General features: G+C 46.3%; 1 protein-coding gene across 1 annotated transcript in view; it reads left to right on the top strand.

Annotated features, from left to right (window-relative positions):
- The window catches only part of ARHGAP31 (Rho GTPase activating protein 31), a 131,143-nt gene extending 117,501 nt beyond the window's left edge, over nucleotides 1-13,642 (top strand). The window contains exons 11-12 of the mRNA XM_004373661.2: nucleotides 3,932-4,212; nucleotides 8,568-13,642. Coding sequence (XP_004373718.1) covers nucleotides 3,932-4,212; nucleotides 8,568-10,964 — 2,678 coding nt within the window. The 3' untranslated portion in view covers nucleotides 10,965-13,642. The remainder of the gene's footprint in view (nucleotides 1-3,931; nucleotides 4,213-8,567) is intronic.
- The last annotated feature ends 1,719 nt before the right edge of the window (nucleotides 13,643-15,361 follow it).

Raw genomic sequence — 15,361 nt, 5'->3', positions numbered from 1 at the left:
AGGGGGGATTTAAGTGTCATAATGGATGCAGTAGGGAGCCACTGAGGGTTTTTAGCAGGAGAGGGAGTGATATGAGAAGGTCATCCTTAGCGCAGGCCCTTTTCTCCACTCTTCTGTCTTAGTTACCTAGTGCTGCTATAACAGAAATACCACAAGTGAGTGACTCTAACAAACAGAGATTTATTTTCTCACAGTTTAGTAGGCTACAAATCTGAATTCGGGGTGCCAGCTCTAGGGGAAGGTTCTCTCTCGGTCTGCTCTGGGGGAAGGTTGTTGGCAATCATGTGTTGTTGCTGTTAGGTGCCAGTAGAGTTGGTTCCGATTCATATCAACCCTATGTACAAGAGAACAAAACACTGCCTGGTCCTGTGCCATCCTCACTGTCATTGTTATGCTTGAGCCCATCATCGCAGCCACTGTGTCAATCCATCTCGTTGAGGGTCTTTCTCTCTTTTGCTGACCCTCTACTTTACCAAGAATGATGTCCTTCTCCAGGGACTGGTCACTGAAGCCTCACCATCCTCACTTCCAAGAAGCATTCTGGTTGTACTTCTTCCAAGACAGATTTGTTTGTTCTTCTGGCAGTCCATGGTATATTCAGTATTCTTTGTCAACATCATAATTCAAAGGCATCAATTATTCTTAGTCTTCCTTATTCACTGTCCAGCTTTCTCATGCATATGAGGCGATTGAAAATACCATGGTTTGGGTCAGGCACACCTTAGTCCTCTAGGTGACATCTTTGCAATCATGTACCATATATCTTCCCCTCAGTTTGTGCTTGCTTGCTTATTTAATCTGTTCTTGTATATCTCAGAAAAGGTTGATTTAAGACACACCCTACACTCATACTGCCTCATTAACATAACAAAGAAATCCCATTTCCAAATGGGATTATAACCACAGGTATAGGAGTTAGGATTTACAACATGTATTTCTGGGGGACACAGTTCAATCTACAACAAAGTCCATATTAATGGTCACGGTCAGTGTGCAGCAGACTCTGAGCTCTACAAAGAAAGACATTGGCACATCCTCTCAACTCAGAGATCTTAGTAGAAGCTAAAAATGTCTTTAAAAATTACTGATACATTTACCTTTTTTACCCAGACTTTTCATTTTCAAGAATTGATCTTAAATTCCTGCACAAACACAAAAATGATATATGCACATCATGGCATTATTTGTAATAGCAGAAAACTGGCAAAAACCCAAATGTCCATCTTTAGGAGACTGGCTAACTATGGTACATCCACACAACTGAGTCCTGTGGAGTCCCGTTCTTTATGGCTCCACCCCACATTCCCCAACTGCCCTGGGCATGTGTGGCAGACAGTTTCTGTGCACACAGAAGCATCCTGTCTCAAGTGTGTTTCTGGTTTTCCGCCTCGAGGCTTTTTCTGAAGTGAGGATATCACCCAGCCCTTGTTTAGGACAGCCTGGAAATATGGAAAATTAACTGGGGCAGCCCTCCCCCAGTAGGAGATGGGAATCATGGATAAATGACTCAGCTTACCATCCTTTGGAGGGATTGTTGCGAGACACTTCTGCGTGGTCCCTCAGAGAGCTGCCAGGGAGTGAGGTCTGGTTGCTCCAGCAGTAACCAGCTCAACAACATGCTCTTTATTGACTTCTTCTCCATCCCTGTCTCACCTCCCCACTCCTGCCTCCTGCTGCTAAGACCTTGTCTCGGGCTTTGCTTTGAAGGGAACCCACACTAGGACACGCCCCAAAGAATGGTCAGTCTCCCTTAGTTACCCCGTGCTGCTGTAACACAAATACTACAATTGGGGGGCTTTAAAGAACAGAAATTTGTTTTCTCACAGTTCTGGAGGCTAAAAGTCCAAATCAGAGTCTCAGCTGCATCGGCTTCTTTGTAGGTAGTCCTGGGCATTCCTTGTTTCCTGGGCTTGTAGACAACTTTCACATGGTGTCTGTCTTCGCCCATGTATGCATACCTGTGTCTAATCTGCTCTTCTTAGAAATCAGAAGTGATTAGACTTAGAACCTACCATACTTGGGTTAAAACCCGTTGCCGTCAAGTCAATTCCGACTCATAGCGGCCTTGTAGGACAGAGTAGAACTACCCCATAGGGTTTCCAAGGAGCAGCTGGTGGACTCGAACTACTGACCTTTTGATTAGCTGCCAAACTCTTAACCACTGTGGAGCACTGGTGGTGTAGTGGTTAAGAGCTATAGCTGTTAACCAAAATGTTGGCAGTTCAAATCCACCAGCCACTCTTTGGAAACCCTATGGGGCAGTTCTACTCTGTCTGAGTCGGAATCAACTTGACGGCAATGGGTTTTTTTCTTTTTCTTTTTTAATACTAGGGTTGATATAATTAACATAAAAAAGAAAACCCTATTTCCAAACAGGATTATATCCACCGGTATAGGGGTTAGGATTCCAACACATATTTTGAGGGGACACAAGTTAATTCATAACACTCCCTATATACTAATATGGCATGGATTTCAAGATCTGTTTAGTGAAAAAATGTGAAGCACAGACCAGTATATATCATATGCCATATTTTGTGTAATAAAGGTGGGAAATAAAGATATATGCAGTGTAAGTGTCTGCTTATATTTGTACAATAAACTCTGGAAGAATAAACCAGAAATAAATAAAAATAGTTATCTATAAGGGACAGTGAGAAGTTGTGTGGAAACAACAGGCTGAAAGTAAAACTTCTCAGAGAAACCTTTTTATATAGTTTCAACTTTTGAACTCTGTAAATGTTTTACATATTCAGAAATAAAATTAAATTTCACAAAACAAGCCTACTAACTGATGAGCAAAGGAAAATAGCACCGTTGACAATTCTGAGGCATTATTAGCTCACACATCAGGATGCTGTCACAGAATCTGAGTTTCAGGCTGGTGTCAGGTTGAGAACCTTGCAGTGAAGGCACCAGAGTAACCAGTGGCTTTGAGCAGAGTTTTTCTCAACCAACAAACTTTTCTGAGCTTTTACTGCTTGTCAGACACAGTACTAGATGCTTTGTCTCCATTATCTATTCAATTGTCACAACAGCCCTGCAAAGCATGTGTAACTATGCCATAGGACCAAGGTTACAAGATTCATTGAGAAACCAGAATTTGAACTCAGGTTTCTTTAATTCCAATGTAAATAATAATAACAGTTATTGAGGGTCTGCTATGTGCCAGGCACTGTCATAGGTACTTAAGTCTTTATCCCATGCTGGGACAGCAGCTGTATATAATGAAATAGGGCTCGCCTTTATGTAAGGCAACAGGGGCCAAACTTGAGGTCTCCTGCCTCTTCCGGATCTTGCTAGATGTTTAAATCAGAGCTTAGTTACTTAAATGTATCCAAGCTGAAGTGCAGATAACCCCTGGGAGGAGTCAGATGGGAAGCTGTCACTCATAATCATCATATACCTTTGCAGCTTGGTGTGAATAGCAGATCTGAATGACCTTGGGCACCAAGCTTGACTTCTCATGACCTCAGTTTCTTTCCTTATCTGTAAAGTGAAAGTCTGGGCTAGAGCAGGGCTTCTCAACCTTGGAACTATGGACATTTTGGGCCAGATAATTCTTTGTTGTGGGGGGCTGTCCTGTGCATTGTAGGATGTATAGCAGCATCCCTGGTCTCTACCTACTAGACACCTGTAGCACTGCCCTTCTCCCCTCTCCACCACCACAGTTGTGACAACCAAAAATGTCTTCAGACATTGCCAAATACCCCGTCGGGGGTGAGTGGGGCTCCTGGTTGAGCACCACTGGACTAGATGATCTTCAAGATCCCTCCCAGCTCTGAGAGTCTGCGACTCTGGGATCTGAGGACAGGACATTGCTAAGAGGAAAGGGACCTCCCTCCATCCTTGCAAAGCAGGTCTGGTCCATGACAGTAACAGTGCTGGAAATGGTCTCTTCTTCAACTGATAACTCACATCCTCATTGCAGCTTCTGCACCTAAGAAGGCAGCTCCCGAGGATGCCAAGCCAGTATCCGAACCAGTGGGAACGGTGGAATACAGCAAAGGCCTTCCCCTGCAGCCAGACATCCAACTGCAGGAGCAGAAATCCTTGGAAATCTCCCTGGGCTATCAACATTCAAGTGAATTAGAGAAGCGGCTTGATCCAGAGAATATGGCGGAGGAAGGTGGAGAGGCTGGCCAAGTGGAGCCCAGTGCTCTGCACAGGAGCCCCAGGGTCAGAGCCGAGGCCGTGTTTCTCCATGAGATGGTAAGGTGAACTCACTGCCTGGTCCTGTCAGGTGCATTTCCTGTTTTTCCCAAGGGCTCTTGGTACAGCTTAAAGTAGCGTTTTGTTTGGTTTGGTTTTTTTTGAAGAACAAAACAGTTTCTGCCGAAGGGACTTTAGGAGACAACCTTCTAATCTGGTCTGGGATTTTTGCAATGGACTTTTCAGAGATCCTGCGGTGATGGAGGGGAACCATCCAGCTCAGCTTCCCTAGGACAGACTCAACTCTAAATACTTCTGACCTGAAGTCACCATAAACCAGTAACATGTCCTTGGAATGTAATGACATCCAATCCCAGGAGCAACACAAAACCTCCATGTCATGTCTGGTCACAAACATGACGACTGTTCAGTGGGTCCAGCCCTCTTCGTCCAGAACATCCTGGGTGGACAGTTGTCTGTGCTTGTTTATAAAATCTTCTGAGAGATTCCCAGGATCCATTCCTTTCTCTTACAGCTTCTGGAGAAGTTAAAATCTGATGCCAGAGCTGACTAAACCTTGTATGCTTTTTAGAGGTGGAATTGTCCAAGAGGGTTTTATAGGATGTCCTTGGATAAAATGAAGGTGTGAGGAGGTTTTCCAGGGTTGCTTAAGGAAGAATCCTGTACTTGGGATGCAGCTTTGTGACTGGAGGAAGGTACCAAATGGGAAAAGAAATCTCTTTGCCCTGTAAATTGCTTCCAAGACTTGGTTTCCAGGATATGCACAAAAGGACCATGTGCTGGGAGTTAGGGCAGTGCTGGGGTGCCATGGTGGCCTCAGAGGGGCTGAGTGAGAGTTCTGGTAAGACATGTTTGCATTTGTTGAAGGGGAAGGAGTTACTGTCTTAGGCTAGGTTCTCTAGAGAAGCAAAACCAGTGAAGCATGTATATATATATATAGTGTGTATACATATATATATATAGAGAGAGAGAGAGAGAGATTTATCTCAAGGAAATGACTCACATGATTGTAGAGGCTGGCAAGTCCCAAGTCAGTGGGTCAGGCATCAGGCTGGAGGTTTCTCCTTACTCATGTAGCTGCAGGGGCTGATGAACCCAAGATTGGCAGGAAAGCTGCTAGTTCAAGTCCCAAGAACCAGAGGTCAGATGATGATAAGCTGGATGCAGGATCCAGAGCAAAAGCCTTGCTGGAACATCCATACATATACTGGAGGCAGGCCACACCCCCAAGGAAACTCCCTTTCAATTGATTGACTCCTCACAAGCAGATCTCATCATGGAGTTGATTACAACATTACATGACTGCCAAACTACATCATAACTGCCGAACCACTGAGAATCATGGCCCAGCCAAGTTAACACACAACCTTAACCATCACAGATATAGACATTTTTATGGGCATTGAATTATGGGAATACCCAACAGGCTAATGGCATTGCTTTGAGAAGCAGATAAAGGGTGGATTCATGGGAACACATAAAGATATGCAATTCATTCATTTAAACACATGTATTAAGCACCTACTTTGCGCCAGGCACTATGCTGAGCACTGGGATCACTCCAGTGAACAAGACTGTCACAGTCCCTGCCTTCTTAGAGCTGACAGTCTAGTAGGGGAAAGGGCCATTAAACAAGTAATTTCTAGGGCGATATGGTAGTATAGAAGAGTTCCTGGGTGGCACAAATGGTTAAGTACTCAACTACTAACTGAAAGGTTGGCAGTTTGAACACACCCAGAGGCACCTCGGAAGAAAGGCCCAGTGATCTGCTTCTGAGAGGTCACAGCCTTGAAAACCCTATGGAGCACAGTTCTACTCTGACACACATTGGGTCACCATGAGTCAGAACTGACTCTACGGCAAATGGTTTTGTTTTGTTTGTTTGTTTGTTTGTTTTGGTTTATGGAAGTATGGAGTGCTGTGAGAGCATAGAAGAGGATAACCTAACCTAGTCAGAGGGAGGATGGGTACCACAAGGGTCAAGGAAGTCGTCTCTGAAGAACAGATGTTTAAGTTGAGAAGTTAGCCAGGAGAAAAGGGTAGGGAGTGGAGCTGGTAGGAGGAGCCTTTCAGGCAGAGAAATAAGATGTGCCATGAATCTGAGGTGGGAAGGAGCATGAACCATTCAAGGAAAAGGAATAAGGCCAGGACAGCTGGGCTGGAAAAAGTGAGGCTCCAAGGGAAGCAAGAGCCACGTTTGGCAGGGCTGATGGAAGGAATTTGAGGCTTAACCTAAGGACAACAGGGAAAGCATCTAATGTGTTCAGAATTTTGTCTTTAAAGGGTCACTCGATCCTGGGAGGAGAATGGCTTGGAGAAGGGCAAGAGAGGGGGCAGGGATGTCAGTTGGCTAGTATGTGGTAAAAACAAAATGAAACAAAAAACAGTGGTGTAGACTAGGATGAGAGCAGTGGGGATAGAAATGGAAGGGTTTAAGGGCTATTTAGAAGGTAGAAACATAGGATTTGGTGAAGGATTAGATAAGGAGTGAGGAGGAAGGGAGCGTCAAGGACACCCCATAGGGTTCTGGCCTGAGCAAAAACAGGCACTTAAGATAGCAGAGAATGGAGTGGAGGGGCATTTAGCTGTTCATTTAGTTATCTAAGTGTATTGATTTCTTGGTATTGACTTCTTAGTAAGAGAGCAATAAATGTAGGTGCTGAGGCCAGTAAACAGATGGCGATAGACTATCCCTGCCCTGAAGGCAGACACAGGCTAGTAGGCAAAGTAGAAATGTGCACAAATAAATAGAATATGGTAGAATCGGATCTCAAACATAGCCCTGCCTTTGGACCCAGTAATCCTACTCCTGGATATTTATACAAAGGAGATAATTCAAAAGAAAACAGTCAATCCATTTCAACGCAACAGACCCTTTGTTGAGCATCTACTGAGAGTACCCCAGGCACCATTTGACCCTGAAGAAGCCAAAATGAATAAAACACAATTCCTGACCTCAGGGAGCTCACAGTCCATTGGGAAAGATAAGGGCAGCACAGAAAGCTGTAATATGAAGCAGTGTGCAATCAGTTCCGGGGAGAGGTGGTGAAAAGTTAGCACAGGGCAGACTTCTCAGGCAGACCTGCACCCCCACAGGTTGGAAATGCTTCCCTGACTGCTTCTCCTTGGAGGATTAGGCCTTGAGACAAGAAATCACAGAAGCTGAAACTCGTGTCCCTGGCCCAGACCAGGCTCCATCCATCGTCTCCTGTCCGTCGCTTTGGGCTTTGTGTAGGAAATGGGAGGCATCCAGGAGGCAGAAGAGAAGCTGGGTTCCTGACTAGAGGTGGGGACACAAAGACAGCAGACAAGATGGAGGAGGAAGACCGCAGAAAAGCAAACCCCGTCATGTTAACAGCGGTTATCTGTGGGTACTAAGAATATAAAAGATTCTGCTGTTTTTGTAGTCTCTTTTTCTTTTGTGGAAACCCCGGTGACATAGCGGTTAAGCGCTGCGGCTGCTGACCAAAAGGTTCGTGGTTCAAATCCACCAGGTGCTCCTTGGAAACCCTATGGGGTATTTCTACTCTGTCCTATAGGGTCGCTGTGAGTTAGAATCGACTTGACGGCAACAGGGTTTTTTTTTTTCTTTTGTATGTATTTAAATTTTTTCCACATGGAATATATACTTTGCTAATAAGAAAAAAAAAACTGTATTTATTTATTTGGAAAGCAAATCTTAGGACAAGAGTTAACGTTTTCATTCCACTAGGAGAATCTCATGCTTGTGTGGCTTCAGGTAAACCTGACGAAGACGAGAGTTTTTGCTTGTTTTATGGAGTAACAGTGGACAGGTATTAAGGGCTTATACTCTGGTGTAGACGGAGCTGTGGGCTTCAATCCTGGTCTGCTCCTATGTGATTTATGTAAATTGCTTAAATCTATTTGAACATAGGTCTCCTCATCTATAAAATGGGAGTTAATTACAATAGTATTTATTTCTGGGGTTGCTACGAAAATTAAACAAGAAAATACATTGGAAGTATTTTATGGCCCATAGTAAGCACTCAGAGTCCCTGGGTGGTGCAGATGGTTTAGCGCTTGGCTGCTAACCAAAAGGCTGGAGGTTCGACTCCAGCCAGAGGTGCCTTGGAAGAAGGGCCTGGCTACTTCTACTTCTGAAAAAGCAGCCATTGAAAACCCTATGAAGCACAGTTCTACTCTGACACACATGGAGTTGCCATGAGTCAGAATCAACTCCACGGCAACTGATTTTATTTTACTTTTTTTGGTTAGCACTCAATAAATGTGTGCAGTTATTACTAACTTGTTTTACTTGCTAAGGGAGCACAGCATGGCACAGCTCCCGTCCCTTCAGTCTCACTGGGAAAACTATGGATGTCAGTGACGAGAGCCGTTGGTTCAAAGATAATCCGTTTCTTGATGTTTTTCAGGATGAAGATGATCTGGCCAGTGCCCTGATCTGGCCGGAGATTCAACAAGAGCTGAAAATCATTGAGTCTGAGGAGGAGCTCTCCTCGCTGCCACCACCACCTCCAGAGATCAGCCTGACTCAGCCAGCCCCTGAGTCGAGTCCAGGCCCTTTGGCTTCCCCAGAGCCAGCCCCAGCCCCTCTGGAGGAGCGGAACCGGGACCCAAGCCATCAGAGCACACAGGCGGCTTCGCCTGCAGCCAGTAGAGAGAAGCCAGAGCCCAGCAGCAGCCTCCATAGGGGCGAGCCTGAGAGCGGCCCGTGCCCAGACCCCACCAGCCCGGCTCCTCTGGAAATCGTTCCATTTGAGACGGCTTCTCCACCAGCAAGGGTAGAGGTGGGAGGCTCGGGAAAGCCATCTCCTCCCCTCCTGCCAGCTCCTCCCCCTCCAGCTCCTCTAGAGGAGGTGCCTCGAGTCCCGCTGCCCAAGGGCAGCCCTGAGAGAGAAGACCCAACCGGAAATTTGAGGACAAATCCCTATTTCGACCAGCTGAAGTCCAAAGGCAGCCCTACCACCCTCATTCTTTGTCAAGGAGATGAGGCCGCCCCAGGACAGACTGAAAAGCAAAATCCAAAGAATGCTGCTTTCCAGGTAAAAGACCCTGGTTGTCCGAGCTCAAGGGAGGTGGAGATCGCCCTACAAGGAGAGGGGGATGTAGCCCATTTTGTACAGGAGCCCTCAGACTGTGATGAAGATGACGCTGTGACGGACGGTGCCCAGCATGGCCTGGAGATGGTAGAGCCCTGGGAGGAGCCCCAGTGGGTGACAAGTCCCCTGCACTCCCCCACCCTGAAGGATGTGCAAGATGCCCAGGTGCAGGGCCCCCAGGGCCACCGATTGGAGAAGAGGCTGTCCCACAGGTCCAGCCTTCGCCAGAGCCATTCTCTAGATAGCAAAACCATGGAAAGGGGCCAGTGGACTCTTAAGGCTCCCTCCTCCAGCAGCTGTGCTAATCTTGAAACAGAGAGGAATTCTGACCCCCTGCAGCCACTGGCCTCCAGGAGAGGGGTGACTGGATGGGAGGAGAACGACCCGAGGTCCTTCAGAGAGTTTTCTGGCCTGAAGGAGGCTGAGGCCCTTGCCAGCCAGAAGGGACCAGGCGATGTGCAGCCGAAAGCAGCAGAAACTGGCCCTGTCAGTCCCACAGAAGGAAAGGAGCTGGCAGCACACCTGGGGCACGACAACCTGCAGATTGAGCAAGGCAGTGTTTCTGGGCCAGAGAGCAGCAAGGAGAGTTCACCCAGCGTGCAGGACAGCACCTCGCCTGGAGAGCATCCCCCCAAGTTACAGCTGAAGAGCACTGAGTGTGGGCCCCCAAAAGGGAAAAATAGGCCTTCTTCCCTCAACTTGGACTCTGCTACTCCCTTTGCTGATCTCGTCCGGTTTGAGAATGTGGCCTCATTTGGTTCACCTGGAATGCAGTTCTCTGAGCCGGGAGACTCAACGGTAACATGGATGACCTCATCCCACTGTAATGCAGAGTGCTGGAGGGTCCACTCCCAAGACCCCCAGGACCTGGACATTGTTGCTCATGCCCTAACAGGCCGCCGCAACTCGGCTCCTGTGAGTGTGTCAGCTGTGAGAACCTCCTTCATGGTCAAAATGTGCCAGGCCAGGGCAGTCCCGGTCATCCCACCCAAGATTCAGTACACACAGATCCCACAGCCCCTGCCCTCCCAGAGCTCCGGGGAGGGTGGGGCTCAGCCTCTGGAGAAGAGCCCAGAGGAGCCCAGCTTAACTGGTGGGCCTGCTCAGCAACCTGCCAGAGATGATTCTCCCCGCTCCTCGGAAAGCCCAAAGGGAGAAAAACCAAAGCAAGATACAGGAGTCACTGAGTCTTCACCGATGAATGCTGCGGCATCCTGTGTGAGTGAGGGACCCACCCTTTCTCCAGAACCGGGCTCGTCTAACCTCTTCTTCACCCAGGACGCAGTAGTGCAATGCAGAAAGCGATCATCAGAGACAGAGCCATCTGGGGACAACCTTCTCTCGTCAAAAATAGAGCGACCATCTGGGGGCTCTAAGCCTTTCCACAGGTCAAGGCCAGGAAGACCTCAGAGCCTAATCTTATTCAGTCCTCCCTTCCCTATTATGGACCACCCGCCCCCGTCATCCGCAGGGATAGATTCCAGGGTCATGCTGTCCCCTATCAGAAGTCCTATCCAGACAGTTTCCCCTGGCCTTCTTTGTGGGGAGCTGGCAGAAAACACATGGGTCACACCAGAAGGGGTTACACTTAGGAATAAAATGACCATCCCTAAGAATGGCCAGAGACTAGAGACTTCAACCAGCTGTTTTTACCAGCCCCAGCGGAGATCAGTGATTCTGGATGGAAGAAATGGGAGGCAGATAGAATGACATCAGTTCACCTGCTGGTGTCGGAAGAATGTCATGATTCATCTGGAAGTTACTACAGGGCCAACTTGCTATTATTCCAGGCAGAGGCTATCCAAGTTTGGGATTATTTTGGCCTCTGATTCTTTTTTCAGTCTTTTGACCATTTATTAATTATAGTCCATTTTCCAGAAAAGTGGTCAAGGGAAGGACCAAGAGATGAAATTTAGAAAAGTCCATAAGAGCAAGTAGGAAAGGGTCACACAAGGGAAGAGGCTGACATGCTTGCCCCAGTGAAATTTGGGGCTTGTTTGTGAATGGATTACTCCCCATTACCATTATCTATTACTGTTGAGAGCTGGCTGTGATAATGTCCTTTGAAAGAAAGAGAAATTCTTTTGCCTGTGTTGGAAAATGTTGCTATGGAGATTTAAAGGTCTCCTCTTTACTTCATGCTTTCTGATGCTCTTTAAGGCATATGTTCTTTCAGACCAGTTTTCTAACAAGCTTTGTAGAAGTGTACTATCCAGAATAGAAGCAGATTTGGAAATGCAGACTAACATGCACTTAGATACCCAAGTGGGTGAATTCAACCCATGCTCCTTCCCTGGAATCTCTGCATACCTGTTCAAGATGTCTCCACATACCTACATAGAAGCTCAGAATTTATACTCAAGAGCAAACTCTGAGACTGGCACAATCCAAGAAGACAATGACTTTTATTAATCTGGAATTCCAGCTGCCACTGTACTGACCTCTGATTTGTAAAACCAGTAGCTGGGAGGATGGGGACTGAGATGAAGGTTACCTCAGTGAAACATGCTGAATTTTCATTTAGGTGTGCAATAGCAAAGTGAAGTTATCTGCTTCCTTTCCCACACCAGAATCCAAGAGCAGGATGTCATCACAGAAAAAAGCCTCAAACATAAGCAGAACTGTGCTCCAAACTTAATGTTTTAACTGGTGCAGCCTTAACAGAAAACACCTCTAGCTCAGCTTCACTCGTCTTGTACACTAGGCTTGGACCCGGAATACAGGAGAGGATGATCGGGGGTCCTAGGAGGGGATGGAAGAGCTCTAGGCCAGTGGCCCCCCCATTACCACTCCATGAGAGCTACCCTTCTTGAAAACGTATTTCATTTTAGCCAGTGGGTCCCTTCCTTTTTCCCTCTCCCTCCACTGCTCAAGAGCAGATTTGAGGTACCACTCTCCCCTCATCCACCAGCCATTCCCAGGCACTCATACTGTCTCCATTTGCAAGCAGAAACAATAAACCAATCTGGTTTCCTTTTAGTTATTTAAAACTTCCGACGGTCCTTTCTTTTTCAGCTGGAGAAAGGAAGGAGAACTAATATAACCTGCTGGCAGTTTTGGTGCTCCCCCAAAAGGGCTTCACAAGAGCCCTTCTCAAGGCAAAACCCATCAATGTATCAATTCTTTCAAACCTTCTAAGACAACCATCTTGTTTGAGAAACAAAAGAAAACAGGACCTATTTTTAGCCCTGTGCACCTCTTTTTAGCTTCAAGCTTGGCCAAACTCGGTCCAGAAGCTCAGTCACTGCAGAAATTTCTCTAAGGGCTAGCAATCCCTCTGGGCAGACCCCTCAGCCAAGGCTGATGCAGGGCAGGGTGGGAACCGATCTGAAGTTACCTCCTCCAACGAGAAACTGGGAGCAGATCCCCTGCCACAGATGGATATTCCTCTCTTCTTCCCTGAAGAGCCTTACAAACATACGAGCCAGAATCGACTTGACAGCAATGGGTTTGGTTTTTATCTTTTAAACCAGTGTCTGTGGCAGGGGTGCTAGGGAGTGTCAGGTCAGCTGATGAGTTCTGTCTTCAGAGAGCACTAAGATAGGTGAGCAAGGGGAGCAGTTGTTAGGCCTTTGGCCAGTGTTTTTGCACTCTCCTTGGGTGAGCAGGACATGGGATCACAACCAATGAGATGTCAACCAGTAGGATACGATAGCCTTGGTCATAGCATTTTTTGCGCCTAGTCAAGCAAGGGGAAGAAATATAGTAGTGAGAGATGAGGAAGGTCATGTTCAAGAGATTGAAAAGCACATTCCTGCCTTATCATAAAATGTGGCAGACAGGCTTTATGTCAATCTTGGTGTACTTGTGGTGTCTGTGCTTTGATAAGGACCATGTTCCAGTTAGAATGTGAGAGGGAGGGGACCACACTTTGCTTCACCATCAGAACTCTGAGCCGAGTAATGAACTATTTAAGCTGTTTTATGATTATTTTACAGTCTTGTCTGTAACACTTCTAGAATATATTTTGTTTTGGTATAGACTGAGAAGCTACCATTTACATGTTAACAATTCTAAGGGCTGAGGCACCTATGTAGATTTATAAAATGGCTGCCATGTTCCTTTAGGCTCTGACACCTTTCATTTGCATCTTCAGGAGTGTGGGTGTGTGGATGTCATCATGAGACACCCTGACAAGTGTCTGGAGATAGCCCCTCCTCTGAGCCTTCCTAGCCAGTCAATTCCACTAGGCCTTGGAAGCTGACTCACCTGCAGTCAGAGTTCTGCTGCTAAAGCATGGGCCTCTCCTTTGACTACCTCCCAGCCTGCCAACTGTCACAAATATATTCATAAACTCCCTGTGGGCTGGGGCTAGCCTTGTGCTCATGAAATTCCATTCCATGGTAAAGAAAACCCATTTTACTTTTTCCCCCAAGTTTTTCCCTAAAATGCCCTGATATTACTTGTTTATTCACCCACTTGGGACACCCTAAGGATGACGGGATGGGGAAGAATCAGACTGCCTCTTCCACCCAAGGAAGGGGCAGAACAGGTGCTGCTGTTTTTATAAAGACCTACCTGGTGCCCTTGAAAGGACAGCAGAGTCAAACTTTCAAAGGACTCATTCAAATCAGCCATCAGTTCTCAGTGGCTGACTTTAAAGGTTGAATTTGAAGTGAAATGCATGCGTGTACCAATGTTTTCTTGCATCATTAATAGTTGCTTAAGAAGACAATTACCTATATTTATTTGTAAAATGGACCTCCCAGGCCAACTTTTTTTTGACCAGTTAAAACCAGTGGATATGGGGAATCTGGTTTTTATTCTCTGCTTCACTTGGAATATGAAGAGACCTGACCAAGTACCCCACTAAGACACTGTTAGCCTAATCAGAACCCTAAAATTCAAAATATTGTCCAAGTCAAAATTCTGGATTCTGAGGACATTAAAAATGTAATCATCATTCTCAAGTAATTATTATCAAGAGATTAGTAATATTGCACTAAGTACAGCTCCTAAGTCCTTGAAAAATTTAATGAAAATGGGGATGAGGGGGGGGGTAAGGGGACAGTAACAAAACAGCCCATAAACAACCAGGAACAAGATTTAGAACCATTCAGAACCAAATGAAGGAGGAAGGGGGGGGAAATGTAGCAACTAGCATCTTTTTTAAAGGACTGTTAATAGTGCTCAGGTGGCCTACTGACTGTAAATAACCAAGTTAAACACAACTCCAAATCCAACGGAAGGTACCACCAGGGAGACGTTCAGGCATTGAGAACTTTGCTTTGATGATATAAAAAGAGAGTGGCAACTAAGTGAAATAGTTCTGATGTTTTGCACGGTCCTAACTGCTTTTGTTGTGAAGTTTTGTGGGATTTCTGCAAATGAGCCAGGTAAGATCAGTGTTCCACACTCCCTGAGAGGGGGTTTAGACTTCTGTCATGACAAGGTGGGTTAACTCTGTTGATGATGAAGTTCCAGGTCCAAATTAACCTGTTACTTTCATGTCCAGTGTTCAGCACACGATAATCACATTTGACAAAACTGTGTGGGACAGTCGTTTGTCTACATAGGCCTTGGGTTCCTACCTGAAGGGATGTTGGAGAATGTAAGATTTATCTGTCAGGGATTGGAGAGGGAGACGCTTCCGGTAAGTCCAAGACCCACCAGGATTGATCAGGCCCACATTCTACAGTGGCCTATCCCATTTGATGACAACATAAAATCTTGAGGTTAAGTGTTGCCAAAAAACCAAACCAAACCTGTTGCTGTCAGGTTGATTCCCACCTACAGTGACCCTAGAGGACAGAGTAGAACGGCCCCATAGGGCTTCCAAGGAGCAGCTGGTGGATTTGAACTGCCAACCTTTAGGTTAGCAGCCATATCACTTAACTACTGTGTCACCATCAGCCTCCAAGTGTTGCCAGGAGTATGATTTGAAGCACTTCCAGCAGGAAGGACAGCTCAAAATGCGCAAATGCGCAATGACAAAGAATGTGCCCTCCTGTACTATGCCTAACCCTTTTTCTAGCAAACTAAGGGCCAGAAGAGGGAGCAAGCTTCTTTCCAAGCAGGGGGAGGGGATGGTAGAAGGGTGATTGCCTGAGATCAGTATCATTCCAGACAGATTAAGATTGGAGACCAGCACACAGTAGTTTATTTAG

The sequence above is a fragment of the Trichechus manatus genome, unplaced genomic scaffold (assembly GCF_000243295.1).
Source record: "Trichechus manatus latirostris isolate Lorelei unplaced genomic scaffold, TriManLat1.0 scaffold00026, whole genome shotgun sequence".
Classification (NCBI taxonomy): Eukaryota; Metazoa; Chordata; class Mammalia; order Sirenia; family Trichechidae; genus Trichechus; species Trichechus manatus.
This window is presented reverse-complemented; position numbering and strand designations above follow the sequence as displayed.